Consider the following 18,031-nt stretch of genomic DNA (forward strand, 5'->3'; position numbering starts at 1 on the left):
TCATGCCTGCAGTTTGGGCAGCAAGTTCACGCTGATGGATTCCTTTTAAAGTATAATTAATTCTATTATACAAGATGTTGCACAAAGTAAATACCAGCCAAAGTCTGGGCAACATCTTCTAGAATATAAATATTAGGATAAAGGTGTGCATTCAGAGCTCCTCTGTATAAGGCCCAATGTCCATGGGCGGGTTTTAATTATAAAATCCGCGTGTGACTCCTGCACGGGAGATCCGCACGTCTTGCCGCCCATAGGGATGCATTAGCATCCGCACGGCAAGTAAAAGCATGCAGATGTGATTACCACCCACCTCCACCTGGTGTGGGTCGAAATCGCAGCATGCTCCATTTCCCTGCGGGTCACTGGCAGCTGTGCCTGCTGCGGCATAGCCACAACTATCACTGTGGAGGTGCCACAGATCCATGCGAAAGCAGGAGATTCAAAAAACAAAAAAGGGAGCACTGCACATGTGCCGGGTGCGTCGCCCGACGCTCCCGGACGCATCCGCCATGCTGAAGAAAGAAGATCCGGCTGCCTCCGAGAAGATCTGCGCTGGACCCGGAGAGGTAAGAAACATTCTTTTTCTCTCCATGGCTGCAGGCACACACTGGTACCACTGCGGGATTCAGGAGTGGTATGCGTGCGGTCAAGTAGACATGAGGCCTAACACATTGATTTATGAATTTAATGGGCTACAGTCACAGGCGACAACAGTTTTAAGAAGAAACTACAGTTGGCACAGACCAGCCCCAACTGGATAATTGAAGATTGCAAAAAAGGTTACTTAAAGGAGCCATCCACCACTTTTATGTTCATTGGACATGCTGTGAAAAAGAAAATCTGCAAACCGTTCCCTTTACTTATAGTATGGCATCCCCTGGTGTTCAAAGTAGATGTAACAGTGCAAAAATATAAACTTTTTATTTCATCATAACAAGACTGCTGCCGTTTGAGCCTTTCAGATCTTGATCACGCATAGAAAATGTATGCATACATAAAGTAAATATCTACCCATCCAACAATCTGTGATTAAATATGGTCATTTAAATATCAATTAAGCAGCAGCTGCTGTCGTATCCAATCTTGTGTACATTTCCAACCATGTGCATGCATATATTCACCCTGTAATGTGAAACCAACCTCCAGTTTGTGCAAATACATTAGCGATAAACCGCCCACGAGAGGGACACGGCGCAGCCGCTGGTGCGCTGCAGCACACAATGCAAAATGATCCCGTGGTGCGTTGGGGACAGATTCTGAATCGCGGATATAGTGGTGGCAAAGGAACCTTGGTGCTGTATCTTTGGGATCCAACAATATGTACTATGTTGGATTTGTAAGATGTGCGAGTATATAAAGCTTGCTGGAATTTTTTTTTGTGATCGGTGTGTCTTTGGTGATAGCAACTGGCAAGATGCAGTTTGACAGTATTAAGTGCTATTAGGACGCAATGGGACAGTGCTACAAATCGCATGTATGTGGAGCCCATGCTTTCCTATGGGTTCTTCCATGCAAACGATATTTTTTAGACTGCGAAAATACAAAATTGCAGCATGCGATTTGCTATTTATTTATTTTTTGTTGTCCATGTTCCCCTATGGAGCCTTCCTTTCTGTTTGTGGTTTTCGGGCGGTGAGATGCAACTTTTACAGTAGGAAATTCTACTGTAAAAGCCCTAGCTGCGTTAAGAAAAATAATAATAAAATCACCTAAGAAGCACTGTCATCTTCGGAGCGCATCTCCTCTTCACTTCATATCTGACACTCTTTTTTAGTCTTCTGACAGCCCTTCCTGGATTGGAGGATCAAAATTCCGGCCTCGAAGAAGGGCTGGTTGTGATTGGCTGAGCCACGACACTCGTGAACTAATCAGAGCCAGCGCTTGATTAACTAATTACAGCAATTCATTCATTGAATGATTGGTTCACAAGAGCCGTGGCTCAGCCAATTATTCAATGAATGAATGGCTGTGATAGGTTCATCAAGCGCTGGCTCTGATTGGTTCATGAGTGCCGTGCCTTAGCCAATCACAGTTCAGCTCTTCTTGGAGGCAGGGATTTTGATCAACCAATCCAGGAAGGGCTAGCAGAAGACTTCACGCAATTACTGAGGAGTTTCAGGGGAGAAGACACGTCAGAGATCGCAGCGTCTCTTAAGTGTTTTTTTTTTAACTGCAGCTAGGGCTTATTTACAGGGTAGGGCAAATATTTCAAGCCCCCCACATAAAATTGCATTATCGTTGTGAGAAAACGCAGAGATATTGCACGGACCACCGCTGCAATATTGCTGTGATTTTCTTGCGTCGGAATCGTGTCGCGCATGTGAATGTGACCCTAAGACCTATTTGGACACAATTATCGCTCAAAAGCCATCTTTTGAGCGATAATCCTTGTGTTTAAATGCACTGACATCGTGGACTATTCGTTCATTGTTGCTTTCTAGCAAGCTAGAAATCAACGATGACTCTTATCAGAGCCGCACGCTGACTTTTTGACCTCCCCGTGGGATACCAGCTGAAAGCTCTGAGAACAAAGGGGCTGTCAGTGCTGTTTCTCTGAGCTAGCAGCTCAGCAGGACACAGCTGATAACTGCGAGACCAAAGCAGCTGTTTTGTATATGCAAACAGATGCTTTGTTCTCGCAATCAGCGGTGTCCCACGCTGCCATTTATTTATAACTCTTTAAGTAGCTAATTATCTACTTAAGAGTTATGCAAAGATGATCGCTCAAAACTGTCACTCAAACTGCAGTTTTGAGCGACCATCTTTCAGTTTAAATGCACCTTTAGGCTGATAGCAAAAGATCAAAGTGTAGCCCTGCACTATGTGACCTGTCTTAAGGTCCATTTACACAGGACAAATGTCAGTCAAATGATGCCCGACACTCGTCCCTGTGTGTCCTTGCTCCCATGCTCTTGCATGGGAGCTAGTATCGCTGGCTCGCTCACAGAGTGGCCAGCAGGAGGACGGGGCAGCTGCAGGAGATTTCTCCCCTCTCCATTCACTAACTACAGCGGGTGTTCAGTACTGAACGGCCGCTATTTAAACTGAATGATGAGCTCATTGTTCATCATTTACGTAGCATAAACGATGGATGATGAGCTCATCGCTTAGTACTGGACGGCCGCTATTTATACTGAACGATGAGCTCATTGTCCATGCTACATAAATGATGGACGATGAGCTCATCGTTCAGTTTAAATAGCGGCCGTTCAGTACTGTAATAAAATCGCCACGTGCTACTGAACTGTGATAGCAACCCAAGACCTTCCAAAGGCCCTCAGGGCTGCCATGAATGAATGCCTGTGCCACGTCTTGATACATTATATTATATGGGTGATCTAACAAAAATGAAGAGTTAAAAAAAAAAAAAAAGGATATTAAAAATAAACCTTTTCCGATATATGTAAAGTAACAGAACACCCTGCAAGGTCGGGCAACTTAAATCGTAGTTGTGTAACAAGTACGCCCTCACTCAGTAACAAGGGTAGGCCATCCAGACAATACAGGCCCTTAGATTTGTGCACGCTAAGTACAGACCTCCAATCTATAAGAGATTTGTGCAGCACAAAACAACCCTTAAGGAGTCCTCATAAAAGAGACATAAGAGAAATATCAAGGAGGTCCAGATATACAGTAACCTCAATAAGGTTAGTGTGAGATAACATGGAGGTTCATGTAGGTCAATTCTAATCAAAGAATGCCCAACACGAACTCTTACTAGCTGCCGCTGTGCTTATACGGTCTCCTGTCTCAAAGTGCCAATCCCATGTGGTGGTGCATTAGGGTACAAACCACAGACATGTCTCCATATCACCTAAACCACGTTTAAGACACACAACAGCACTAATAGCCCAAATGTGTAAAGTGTAGCAAAGCAACACATAGTTGTCATAATTGTGCTTAGGTTCAATTCACATAAAAGGAAATAAAGTGCCCAGTCAAAGCAATTTCCAATGCGTTTCTCTGGCGAACCGCAGCAGATCATCAGGGGCAGGATGGTTAGAACAGAAAAGGCTGGTGCCAACAACCAGACTGCACAAAAAAGGTGCAGTATGGTTAAAGCTAGAGATGAGCGAGCACCCAATTGCTCGGGTCGGCGTTATTCGAGTCGAGCTTTTCGTAAAATTCGAGAGCTCTATAACGAACCCCATTGACTACAATGGGAGACTCAAGCATTTTTGTATGTGGGATCCCAGGTGCCGACCTTTTTTTTTTTTTTTCTTGGTGTGTTCGCTCTCTCTGCCAAAAAAATTGCCATTGGCGCGCTGCGTCGCAGCAGAGGGGCCAAAACAGGCACATCACAGCGGGGAGGAGCCAAAAACTGGGGCGGGGTCGAACACGGCATGATGCTCGTTCGAGTAATGAGCACCATCGAGTACGCTAATACTCGAACAAGCATTAAGCTCGGTAAAGTACGTTCGCTCAACTCTAGTTAAAGCACCTCCACTCACACAAAACATATGAAGTTGAGTGGAGGTGAAAGGGTTAAAAGGAGCCGACTGGTTCAATGAGAAACCAGATTGAGACTCTAGAGCCCAAAATGCAAACAAATCCCCATCCAACCTAAATATATACAGCTGACTAGCCCTAGAGAGATAAGCAATATTTATCTATCCATATAAGATATCACTAGATAAGTGGTTGGAAAAAACTTTAAGATTTCAGGGACTTTTCTTATAAATCTAAGCAAGGTTCAGTATACTAAGAAAGTCCCTGAAATCTTAGTCTTTTGCAATGTTTTTTGTTGCTTATCAGTAGTTTCGACAGCTGGGTCTGTTCAAGTAAACTATTGGATAAGACTTGAAGATTTCAGGGACTATTCTTAAAAATCTATCCAAGGTCTACTACACTAGCTTTATACAGCAATTTTCTCCTTTGTGATATGAGTGACACTTTCAGGTTGTGTGGGTTCGGTCATCTCACCAATTTGTTTAACCTGATTGCCCGTGTTCTAGTAACTTATTTTTGTATTTCTTCCCCATGATGCTCTGGATAGTGTTGTCCAAAGTGGAGCAGTTATGGGTAGTTTTATACTGTGTGTACTTCTAGGGTTGTGTATATATTAATCCATAACTGTAGACCGTATAAAAGACTATATGTCCGTATAGTGCAAAAGAAAAAAAACAGTTGGGAGGCTAAGTTCACACAGGCAGATATCACGCTCGCCAACATGCGACTTTCTCGCAGATGCGAGGTATTTTTTATTAAAAAACGTCCTGCATCACTTCGGGGAAGTAGCGATCCTCAAGTGCGATTGACAGCTGCAGCAGAGGATCGTAGAATTTCTCTCATTGTTTTAGTAGGAAAACCTTGTATTGTACCGCACAACCTAGCAAGCGGCGCGATGCTGCCGCCGGCCCCATTAAAAACAATGGGAGATGTGTTGCCATGCCCAAAGGGTAGGATTCAAATTCATGCAACACTTGTGCATCTCGCAATGAACAAATCTCATAGGATTTCCTCAGTCGTGTGAAAACTGTCTCACCCAGCTGTGTTCTGCAGTTTTTGTATTGGCAGATGTTTTAGTGGCCAATACCATGTTTATTTCCTTTCCCTTCATCCACAACTGACCAAATCATACAAATCAAAAAAAATGTAATTTTATTGTAAATAAATGATTTTCCATATGTGTAAACTCTATGACAAGGATTCTTCTCTGTGCTCGCTTAGCTATAAAAATACTACAGTGTACATTCTCATTCATTGACAGCAATGATGATGCATGGACGGCCCCGCTGTAAACGGATTGAAGAAACTTAGTGGCTTTGTTCAAGATTTAAGGCAGTCCGGTTAGTTTTTCTTTTCCTGAGTTTAATGCTGATATTCTTTAAGCAGTTGATTAGCTATTACTAGTCTTTGGATCTCACTGGTGCCTTCATAGATTTCAGTGATTCGTGCATCTCGGTAATGACGCTCAGCAGGCATCTCCGTTACATATCCCATGCCACCAAGGATCTGAATGGCCTAGAGAGAAAAAAAAAGTGTGGTAACAATAATTTAATGGAACCCTAACCCGATGATAGTCTTATACAAGTAGATAATCATGGTAAAACAAAAAAACAGGCAGCGGTGTTGTGCACATGACCACTCTGCCAATCACAGGCTTCTGCAGTCATTATGCCAGGAAAGGCACATGAGCACTGAAGCCTCTTAAGAAGTCAGGACTTCTACTCTGGGGCTGGGACAAGCCAACCTTTTATAGTCCAATTTTTGTTTTTGTTTTTACAAAAAGTGGTAAAATTTAGGCTACTAAAAAAATTGAAAAGTTGACACATAAAAGCTTAAGGCAGTGTTCCCCAACTCCAGTCCTCAGGGCACCCCAACAGGTCATGTTTTCAGGATCTCCTCAGTGTTGCACAGGTGATGTAATTATTGTTGGTGCCTCAGACATTGCCACGTGTGTACTTACTATAGGAGATCCTGAAAACATGACCTGTTGGGGGTGCCCTGAGGACTGGAGTTGGGAGACACTGGCTTAAGGGGATAAGGATGGCTTATATATTTATTTTCCACCATTCCCTGCCAAGAATTTTTTTCTTCAGTCTTGGAAACACGCTTTATAGTTTAAATAGTCAAGTGTGAACTGGCATTTGTGGTAGTATTTCATTACACTTATTAAAACATTACTGGTATAAATAATTAGCTGCACTCCTTTTGTAATTGGCAAAATTAAGCATGCCTGCATTACTTGACTTCCATGCTCAGGCCCTGTACATTTATTATTGTGTCTGATTGTGGGGAACTGATGGTCGCAGCATTCTATACATGTGGTGGGAGTGGAAAGTGGAGCAATCGGCAAAAGCCCATCAGGAACATTGAAAAAGGAGAGCACCAGGTATAATCCTTACTAATATTATAAATGTGACCGTGACTCCTCTTCTGTCTGTTACCTTTTCATGGCTAAACCCCTGAAGCGATTTTGATGAAATTTGACAGGGAGATAGCTTGCATCTGGAGGAAGGACATGGGCTACATTTTATCCCGAAAATTTAGAGAGTTCTCTAGGGATTACACAAGGACAGATTTATTTGGCGATGTGTAGCTGCAACACCGGCACCGTGAGGCGGAGGGGAAGGGGGTGCACATCATACGCTACGCCTACACAAACTGGCAGACGTCGTTGCCACACATACACGATTATTAAGTGGAGGGGAAGGAGGTACACATCACAAGCTAGGCCTCCCCAAATGGGCAGACGGTGTTGCCGCACGTATGCGATTATTAAGCTAGCAGGGATACCTGGCGTTTCCCTGGATTAAAATTTGAACGAAAGACATTAACATGGATTGATGTTTTCCTCAGGATAGACTATCCAGTTCTAAACATCAGTCCATTCTCCAAGCTCATACGTTCCTGACTGTTATGGCCATTTGAAGCATAACGCAGTTTTAGACATACCTGGTGTGATATCCGTGTGGCAGCCTCTGAGGCGGCTAGTTTTGCCATTGCAGCTTCCTAATAAAAGAGAATAGATTATCACAAGGCAGGATATGCTTGTGTGTGGTACATATTACAAGATGGAAGAAGTCTAACCTTGGTATAAGGCTTCTCATTATCCTTAAGCATCGCTGCTCTCCAGGTCAGCAGCCTTGCACTCTCCAGAGCTAGCGCCATGTCCGCCAGCTTAAACTGAGAGATGGAGATAAATACATAAAAAAAATTAGCTGTACAGATGATTAACTAAGTCAACGTGCTAATGACCATTAGTCAGTCTATGTGTGCTGTGCGAGTTACATGCAGAGCCTGACCGTAACTGTGATGTCGCCATCATGTAATCAATTACCGGTTCTTGGTTCCGCCCCTTGTGCACTGAATGAGGGATTATGGGTAGACTACACCCCCAAAAACTCCTGAGGCCTCAGTGGCTATGGATACAGCAGTACTCAGTCTGGCAGTTTGTATGTTGTGAGACAGCTGGACTCTTGTGTGGAGACTCCAATAAATGACACCTCACAAATGTACACATACATAGCTGGCAGTGCATATTGACCAACAACATTAAAGCATAGTCCTTCACATCTGAACGTGATATCATATCATCTCAAGTGCTAATGCCGCCAACACTAGTCCAGCCTTCATCTAATCGTGAATCGTTGTCCATTGTTGGAACAAACCATCGCTGTTGTGCAAGCATGTCACCACAGAGGGTTTAGTGCTGCCGTGAAGCTAATGCAGCTTATATGATACAGTGACACATTGTAAATCACATACAGCTCATATGTGAAAGCAACATAGCGGGGCTGTGTGGTGCATTGTACCTCCAGAAACGTTGGTACTATAACTTCCTAATAATTACTAGTAGTGATTTATGTTCTGTACCTGGATAGCTTGTAATTTGGTAATTGGAGAGCCAAATGCAATCCTCTTCTCTGCATAGTCTACTGCACAGTCCAGAGCAGCCTGAGCAATACCAAGAGCCTGAGATGCAATACCTATCCTCCCGGCATCTAAAGTTTGCTGAAAGAAAAGAAACAATTTAAACAAATCATAACACATACAAGGTGATAGCAAAGAATACAGAAACACTTATCACCATAGCAATTTTGAAGCCCATGCCAGATTGTCCTAGAAGATTCTCACGTGGTATACGGCAGTCTTCAAAAATCAAATTGGCTGTGGAAGAAGCTCGGATTCCCAACTTATCCTCTTTCTTTCCAAGAGAAAGGCCTGGGGTTGGCATCTCAACCAAAAATGCACTTATACCCTGAAAAGTACAAATAATAGTTAAAGACCACAGGTGTAACAAAATGCAAAGTGCAAACAATTTACCTAATGTTACTGATGCATGTGGGTCCCAATTCCAGGAACCACATCCATGGCGAGGGGGTGTCTAACTTTCAGCAACTTCCATAAAAATGATTGGAGAATATCATGTTCTCCACGCTGTCTGGATACAGCTCTTAAAACAATCAATTAGTGCTAAAACTATTCAAGGAACTTTGAATTTCCCAGCGATTCATCTGAAGGGTTCAAGAACACCAGGAAATTCACAGACATATAGGTACATATTTGTTTTATTCTTTCCCTCTTCTTACTACCAGAGTCTCCTATGGAGAGGTTTGAGATTAGCATTAGCCTATTCAGGTAGGTGGCTCATGAGGCTCATGATCTTTTAACTAGTTAATGAAAGGCTTTATCAGTTATACAAGTTACTTGTGAGTTTCTAGTTACTGGTGATTCCTCACAAGGCAGAGGACCTTTATTCTCAACACTAACAGGTACACATTAGAGATGAGCGAGCGTACGTGCTAAGGCAAACTACTCGAGCGAGTACTGCCTTATGCGAGTACCTGCCCGCTCGCTTCAAAAGATTTGGGTGCCGGCGGGGAGGAACAGGGGGGGGGGGGGGGGGGTAGAGATCCCTGCTCACTCCCGCAAACTCACCGCTCTCCCCCGCCGGTACCCGAATCTTTTGAGACGAGCAGGCAGGTACTCGCATAAGGCACTACTCGCTCGAGTAGTTTGCCTTAGCGAGTATGCTCGCTCATCTCTAGTCCACATTTATCAAAGTATGTTTCTTAGCAAGGGAAGAATAAAAAGTTTAGTGCCTGCCAGGCTGTTGCACCCATCTCATCTCCTACAACTGAAAACCCCAATTTTCCAGCTTTACTTGCTTATAGGAAGTTGTATTTATTTTAGCAGTGCAAGTTAATTTTACAATAGCCTGTGCGACAGGTAGATCAACATAACTGTTCTTTAACAATTTTTTAATCAGATGCTTCAAAGCCAAAATATCCAGCTGCCTGCACTGGAGTTTCCATGTGTTTCACTCTACACCTGCACCAAACTAGAGAATACGGCACATGTGTAGTGACTCTCACCGCAACACGCCATAAATGTCACACAGCTGTGCAGTCCTTTTTGTGACTCAGGGCAGGGGAGCCGGGAATATCAAGCAAGACCCAGAGAGGTGCGTTTACACCAAAGTAGTGGGAGAGAGCCCGAACGACTGCTGGACGTTAAGCCCCATTGGCCGATTTTAGCTGTCATTTGCATATGTGATATTTTGGCTTTGGAGCATGTGATAAAAAATAAATAAATAAAAAGTGCGGTTATGTTCATCTGCCTGTTGCAGGTATTATACAAATACCTTACATGAACTGACAAACTTCCTTTACATCTGGGAAGCACTGCCATTAGTCCAATGTATAAAAGCTAATAAGCTGCTCCAACTTCCATTACTAGTATCAATGGCTTCTCTGCTATTTCATCACTAAAATACGGTCTAGGAAAATCATGTAGTAAAGCTCCTGTTAATCATTTGAGACCTACTACACTCCACAGAGAGGCAAGAACTGAGGTTTGTTCTTTTTATTTCTTCTTTTACTGTGTTAGTTAACATGTTTATATGCTCTATATACAGCAGGTGTCGGCTATCTTTAACAGCTTAAGGGCTCTTTCACACGGGTGTGACAATTTTCGGCCAGCCGTGTCATGGCCACAGCGAGGTTGAAAACTGCCCAGGTCCAGTGAGAATATGCTGAACCCGAGATACCGTCGGGCAGGGTGGGGGGGAGGAAGTTTAGCTCTTCTAAACTGCCTCCCCCTTTCCGCCCTCTCGCCAGCTTTCGGCAAGTGGAGGGGAGGGTGTGGGAGCTGGCTAGTGTGCTAAGCTCCTGCCCGCTCTCCGCCCCTTGTCGGTTGCCAGCAACAGGAGGGGGCGGGACAGAAGCTGCTACACTCCCTCCCCCCTCCCTTCTGTGGAAGTTGCCATAAGAGTCTATGGGAGCGGCCGCCGTATTCCGACCAGGAAGATAGTTCCTGAATTATCTTTCCTGGCCGACGTAAAAGCGCTCCTATGTGCTATCTTGGCTGGCTGGGCGCTTTTACGCCGTGGGAATACGCCCATCTGAACTGATGCATTGCAAACCAATGCATGAGATGGGCAGCGTACATTGGCTGGGTGTGAAAGCGCGGCCGATATATGCTCGTGTGAATGAAGTCTAACCCTGGCCTGCTGGTATAACAATACTCCCCCCAAAAATGGTGCAGTTACGCTCCCCCCCCCCCCCCATTTCACTCCACTTAGCATTTTTTATTAACTTTTCAGTACATTGTATAGCAAGTTAAAATTGTGCAATTGAAAATTACAACTCGTCATCCAAAAAACAAGTCCTCAGACAGCTATGCTGTGAGGAGGCAAAAACAAATTGGTTGTGTCCTCAAGGGGTTAAAGCTATAACTGTAGGCAATGTATTTTATTTTTGTAGATTGTGTCAGATTTTTCAACTTAACACCTCCTAATGAAAAAAAGCAAAAATCATATTTCAGGCAAATATTACTAGAATTGCCTAAACTGGGAAAAGCTATTCTCACATACAGTTATGTCCTCACCTTGTGTTTCATGGACTTATCTGTTGTAGCAAAGACGACCGTTGCAGAGGCTTCCCAAGCGTTGGTAATCCAGGACTTCGTTCCATTCAGCACCCAGTGTTCCCCATCCAGCCTGGCAACTGTACTGGCTGCTCCGGCATCACTGCCATTACCTGAAAGTGACCAGATCAGTATTTGTATCGCCAATACAACAGTCGTTGGGACTTGTCTCCAATCTGTGTGCATCTCTCTATTCATTCCTATCTTTGTTTAGCCATCTGACACCCACCCAGTTTTGCTCTATGTGACAAAGACCAATTTTTCCCATCTGACATATTTCACTTTAGTTGTTAATAACTTTGGGACTCCATGTACATACAGCTGTTTCAGGGTTTTTGCCCTTGTATAAAAAGACTTTGGCTTGAAGGAATGCTGCCTTTCAATAGGTGGCACTGTGGAGGATTTATTCCATCTCCCATATTTCTTATCCTGAGATTGTTTCGTTACACATTTTACTTTATATTCATCAGGAATTTTGTTCCGTATGTTTTGCATTTATTTGGAGGAAGAAATAATTGGGAGAAAATTTTGAAAAACCTCGCATTTTTCAAAATGTGACATTTTCTATTTGTAACAGATATTCATATCCCACATAATAGTTAATAAATAACATTCACGATATTGCCACATTATGTCTGCATCATTTTATAGCTTTCTTTTTTAATTTTTTTTGAGCCGTTACGAGGCTTATATGTAGAGCTGCCATTTTAACATTTGGAATAATATTCTAAAACTTTTTTTTTTTCAGGAACTTGTTGAGTTTTTAAGTGGATTTGAAGGCCATGTGTATTAGAAAGCCCCTAGAAATCATCGCATTCCTCAAAGTATTCAAACCCACATTTAGGTAGTTTAACCCCTTAGATGTTTTACAGAAATTAGAGCAAAGTGGAGGTGAAATTTAACAACTAAATTATTATTTTTTTACAGATTTTTTAATTTTATGATTTTCCTTTCTGTATCGCAGCTGTCGTTAAAACAAAATTTCTATATTACACTGAATATGCAATTTTTAGAAATATCCCACTTGCACCCTATTATGCAGCATAACTCGAACATAGGCCACAGGACCGATATCGCGCTCGCTCATGTGAAGGTAGCCTAATGCACATGTTGATCTGTACAGAATCGCGTTGGAAATTTCGCACACAGATTTTGCCCATTGACAGGGTTGAATTGGTATGCAAATCTGTGGCAAAATGCATAGCAGAAATATCCAGCTTAGCTGCAGATTTCTGTTATGATTTTAGATGCGGAATCCATGTGGGAAAAATCTGTGTTGCATTCTGCCATGTGAACATACTCCGTATGCAAATAAGGGAGATGGAATAAATCCTCCGCAGTGCCACCTATTGAAAGGCAGCATTCCTTCAAGCCAAAGTCAGACTTTTTATACAAGCCTTGTTACAATGACTGGGAATTAAAAGCAAAGCCAGATTTCATGTACAGACAGCTGTTTCAGGGTTTTTGCCCTTGTATAAAAAGTCTGACTTTGGTTTGAAGGAATGCTGCCTTTCAATAGGTGGCACTGTGGAGGATGTATTCCATCTCCCTTATTTGCATACGAAGTTATGTTCACATGGCAGAATGCAACACAGATTTTTCCCACATGTATTCCGCATCTAAAATCATAACAAAAATCTGCAGCTAAGCTGGAGTACCTGCTGTGATTACTGGCACAGCCATCACATGCTTGGAGACCATGCTGATTGGTCTCCAGGCAAAGCTCTGTGATCTGAACTGTCACTAGACACTCAGCTCATGGAGCTCCTGCACAGGGGGAGAAGCTCTGCAGAGAGGTGTTAAGACATCCCTGCAGAGATAGATAAGGACTGCCTGGATGTTTATAGTCTATGGGCAGTCCTTTAAGAGACTTTATGACCATCTTTTTGCACAAGGTAGTGCCTGACATACTGGATTACACACGAATATGTCTGCTGTGTGGGTCTGTGCAGTAGTTTCTGAGAAGCTTGCAGGTGGTTGAAGTTGTCAACTCACAAACCTGGTTCACTGAGTGCAAAGCAGCCGATCTTGTCCCCACTACAAAATGGAGTGATCCACTTCTTTTTCTGCTTCTCAGAGGCATGTTTAAGGACCGGCCCTAAATAAAGGGACTGCAAAAAACTCAAATGTCAACCTATAAAACAAGTAGATTGTTAAATGGTTAATAGATTGTCTCACGAACTGGGATGGTATAGCTGTTCCTTTAAGCAACGCTCAAAGGTGGAAAATAAAGATGACCACACCGCCTCTCTGATACACACTGTGTGTAATTACGCATCATTAGTCTAAGATACTACATACTGATCAGCACTGACCAATAAAAGCAGCATCTTGTGTCTAAGAATAACGACGCGTACTAACAGTGAGCAGCAGGTAGTCGGACAAGTGGCACAGCCATTTTTGTCTATCCAGGTTCGGAGGATTACTTTAAAAGATATCAACACTTTCCTTCATGTTTTGTTTTTTTCTTTTATGCATTTTTACTAGAGATGAGCGAGCCTACTCGGTAAGGCAGTTACTCGAGCGAGCATCGCTCTTCTCGAGTAACTGCTTAGTGATCCAAGCAGGCTGCGGGTAGAAGACAGAGAGAGAGATCTCTCTCACTCTTCCTCCCACTCTCTCCCCCCCCCCCCCCCCCCCCCTACAGGATAAATCATGTGTTACTTTGACAGTTTTTCTAAACTTTTCATAGAGGGACCTCAATGCAGGATTCACTAAATCATCCCAGACAGAAAAAAAACTTCCATTGAAGGAGAACTCGCCACCTCCCGTGGCGACCTGTTCCACTCATTGATCACTCTCACTGTCTAATATCTAAATTTGTGTCTCCTCGCTTTCAGTTTCATTCCATTGCTGTGATTGGATCGAGCACCAGCCAATCAGAGTCGGCGCTCAATGAACCAATCACAGCCATTCAGTGATGTCATTCACTGAATGGCTGTGAATGATGGAGCGCCGGCTCTGATTGGCTGGCGCTTGATCCAATCACATTGCTCGCTTGCAGAAGGTGGGGTATTCAAAGCCCTGTTACCAAGAAGAGAATGTCCGGGTTACAGCAGAGAAGATGGGAGATCCAGCTTCTGTAAGGGATACGAACCAGGTCCTGTCCGGGAACATTATTGATATTTCACACGGTTCCCTCCCACGCTGCTGCTCATACTCCTAGCCCCTCGCACACACCTCAACCACCCGATCACTGGCAGAGGTGAAAGCAGCAAAAACAAAATCAAGTGTTTCCGGACAAGAGCCAGCTGGCATTGCTCCCGGGAGCTGGGTCCAAGTGCCCGCCGCTTCAAGTGAATACTAGTGCTGGCCGCCTGCACTCTCAAAGTATATTCGGCAATAAAAATCAATTATATTATGAAACCTTCTGCTTGCACATCTCTAGGACCCCCTTTTGCAGCTGTAAACATTAACACAGCTTCCCCTTCTCTGCAGTAATCTAGACATTTAAGCATTGGCCATTAATCCGTGTGATTGAGCTTTTGCAGGAGTCCCCCCGCCGTACACTGTAAACAGTTAACTCTTAATTCGTTCCAACTAAATTATTTGTGAGTAAAAATACATTTTAAAAAACTGTGAAGGTCGGTGTCTGCAGGCTTTAAGGAGTTAATGTCCTGCAGGGGTAGTCATGGTATCCCATTCGCTGGCACAAAGGTCACACTTCTAGTTTTATTCTAGTTCCAATAAACATAAAATCTTTGTAGTCTCACATTGTTGACACTCATGACGACTCCGGTGGAGGCACAGCCCCGGCTGACTTCTTCTAGTGCTATAGCATAAGCCAGGTAGTCCAGCCCCGCTCCACCCAAGTCTTCTGGGACTGCCACTGATAGCAATCCCATCTGTCCCATCTTCTGGACCTGGAGAGAGGCGATAAATGTTTCAAAAATTAAGTCATCACTACATCACTAAGTCCTTGTTATGGCCACTACAATTATCTAACTATCCAGAAATATAGGGGTGGAGCACAGAAGAGATTTGATTGCAGTTGCAAAAGCTCAATAAGTATAATGGCTATTGAGGGGAGGGGGCAGCTATGAAAGGCACTGCTGCCATGTGGGGGCTGGGGCCTATATGGGGCATTATTATTGAGCGGGGACCTACATGGGGGAGTAATATTGATCTTTGTAGTATTTTTCCAGTAACACCGGTGCTGGTACGTGACAGTATTGATCCTCATTCACTGCCACTATTGGTATTATGTGGTCATGGTGTGGCGGTATTAAAGGGGTTCTGACATAAATAATGTTTTTATGCTTTAGCAGCCATTGTTCCCTGGTCTGCCTAATGGACACAGGAAACCCACGGTTTAATGGCTGCTAAAACATAGAAACATAATACTTACCTTGTCTCCTGTTGTTGTTGACATCGGGGGGGGGGGGGGGGGGGGGGGGGGGTGTCATCTCCCAGTAGGCGCTGCTCGTCCTCTTCTTCCTCCACGAGCCGCGCTACTCGGGGATCGTGGACATGCGCAGTGGAGAGGTGCCCTCTGACAGGAGTCAGGACGGGCCGCATCTCCACTGCGCACGCGCAGAATCTCGGAGTTCAGCCGGGACGGATGGGCCGCCCACAGCAACCACTGCTTGTGACGTGCTTGCTGTGGGCGGCCCGTCCGTTCACCTCGGAAGTGACTGACGGACGGAGCAGAGAGCGGTCATTTTGACCGCTCCTGCTCTGCTTCTACAAGCCATAGAAGAAGATGCCGGCTAGAGGGGACATGCCTGGCGATCGGACCTGGCCAGGCAAGGTGAGTAAAATTTTTTTTTTTTAAATATCAGAACCCCTTTAATGGTAATGTTAGTCTTTGTATACTGCATTTGTTATTCACAGAGGCAGGGAGAATCCCACATTTCTTTGCTACAAATGCAGTATACCCTTCACAGTTAGGATTAGTTTAAAACATGCAAACTTTATTAAAGAATTTTAAAATTCTTTAATAAAGTTTGCATGTTTTAAACTAATCCTAACTGTGAAGGGTATACTGCATTTGTTCAGTGATAATATAGAGGTAATTATATGGGCAATGAGACGGTGTGTGGTTTAATTTTCTTCACCTCTACAAAAAATAAATTTGTTTTAAACTGTCAGTTTTTTAATAAACTTTATTAACATTTTTTCCGTTATTTATTTAGACCCAATAGAGACATCACAATGTGATCTTTGGTATACTCAGTGTAGAAAAGAAATATGCCAAGTGTGCCTAAAACTGCAAAGGAATCTATAAGGTTGTGCTGAAGGCTCATCCTAAAGGCTCATTTACACGCAAAGACAATCTTTCAAATGATTGAAAGATTGACAGTTTTAGTGATCATTTTGCATAAAGTACTACTGAGCACTGATGCCCATTAGCACTGTCAGCTTCATTTGCATGTAAATGAGGCTCCAGCAGCTATTTGCAAATCCCAGGATGTGGTCTGGACTTTACATTGTATTCAGCTGACAGCCCCATGCAATCAGCTGCTCCTGTGGAGAGCACACCATCGGTCACTGCTATCTCTCTCCAGCTGAATGGTGGATTTTATGCTCACCTAAAAATCATCATTCAGCCGAAGAGTGAAAGATGGAAGCGTTTACATGCAACGATTAACACTCAAAATCTATAGTTTAAACAAATTTTAAGCAATAATTGTTGTGTGTAAATAGGGCTTAATAGTTCTACAGCTGTGGGAGGCCTGGGGGTCTTTCCTTGGCCTCTGGCTACCATAATGAGCCATCAGCATCCCACAATTGAATTTGTTGGGGCCCGATGTGTAGATAACATGGTCCCTAATGACTGTGGCATCTAGGGAGTTAAATGACAGGAATCGGTATATTAAGAGCCCGGCTGTCAGACAGCACAGGGATCAGGCAGACAGATCACGTGACAAATAAAATAATCCATTAGGAACCATGGGCTTCACATACATGCGATTTGTAGCGAGATTTTGTAGCCCGCGTGAAGAGGCCTGACGGGCTAGAAGGCAGCGCCTTAATGAGATATATTACACACACACACACACACACCCCTCCAGTTTTCTGGACTTCATAGGAAAGTTACTGCACGCTACACAGGTCACTCCCTACAGCTGTGTGGTTGCTGCAGGCCATTTGCCCCTTTGATTCCCCAATCAGCCCCCGATAACATATCACTACTATACACCACCGCACTGTGAGAACGCACTCAGGTCACCTTACAAGAGAGCAAGGGCTGGGGCACAGGTGGCAGTGGGTGAGAGGGCAGCCCTGGTGTCACACCTGCTCTCTCGGGTAGCGGTGCTCTCGGTCCAGCAGGCCAGCTACGGGCTGGAGCTCCTTCTCGGCAAACTCCCGGCATGTGTCCCGTAGCATGCGATGCGTGTCCGGTAACTCCACAGTCTGGTACACCGTATGCAAGTACCGGGTCGCTATGGAGACAACGGCCAGAGGTCAGCTGCGGCCAGAGGACACCACAAGGTCACTTCACGTCGCCCGAGCTCACCTGTGCGCGGCGCCAGGGGCCGCCATGTCCGGCACAACACCGTAACTCCCCGCAGCATGTCTGTTGCTCTCAGCACCTCGGAATACCGGTGCACCCAGGCTCCACCTCTTCTCTGACGTGCTCCTATAGCACCGCCCACTCCCAGACGTAGCGTAACGTAACATACAAACACTGTCACGTGACCCGACGTCTCGGCGG

At 44.2% G+C, this 18,031-nt stretch overlaps 1 protein-coding gene across 1 annotated transcript; it reads right to left on the reverse strand.

Moving 5' to 3' along the window:
* Positions 1-5,578: 5,578 nt before the first annotated feature.
* On the reverse strand, positions 5,579-17,966 carry ACADS (acyl-CoA dehydrogenase short chain). The gene is made up of 10 exons (XM_066603631.1): positions 17,834-17,966; positions 17,611-17,759; positions 15,087-15,236; positions 13,373-13,484; positions 11,335-11,486; positions 8,534-8,704; positions 8,320-8,457; positions 7,534-7,629; positions 7,399-7,455; positions 5,579-5,964 (listed from the first exon to the last, which is right to left on the reverse strand). The coding sequence occupies exons 1-10, from the start codon at positions 17,889-17,891 to the stop codon at positions 5,812-5,814; spliced, it is 1,236 nt and encodes a 411-aa protein (XP_066459728.1). The 5' UTR covers positions 17,892-17,966; the 3' UTR covers positions 5,579-5,811.
* Positions 17,967-18,031: the final 65 nt, after the last annotated feature.

This window comes from Eleutherodactylus coqui, chromosome 5 (assembly GCF_035609145.1).
Source record: "Eleutherodactylus coqui strain aEleCoq1 chromosome 5, aEleCoq1.hap1, whole genome shotgun sequence".
In the NCBI taxonomy this organism is placed as follows: domain Eukaryota; kingdom Metazoa; phylum Chordata; class Amphibia; order Anura; family Eleutherodactylidae; genus Eleutherodactylus; species Eleutherodactylus coqui.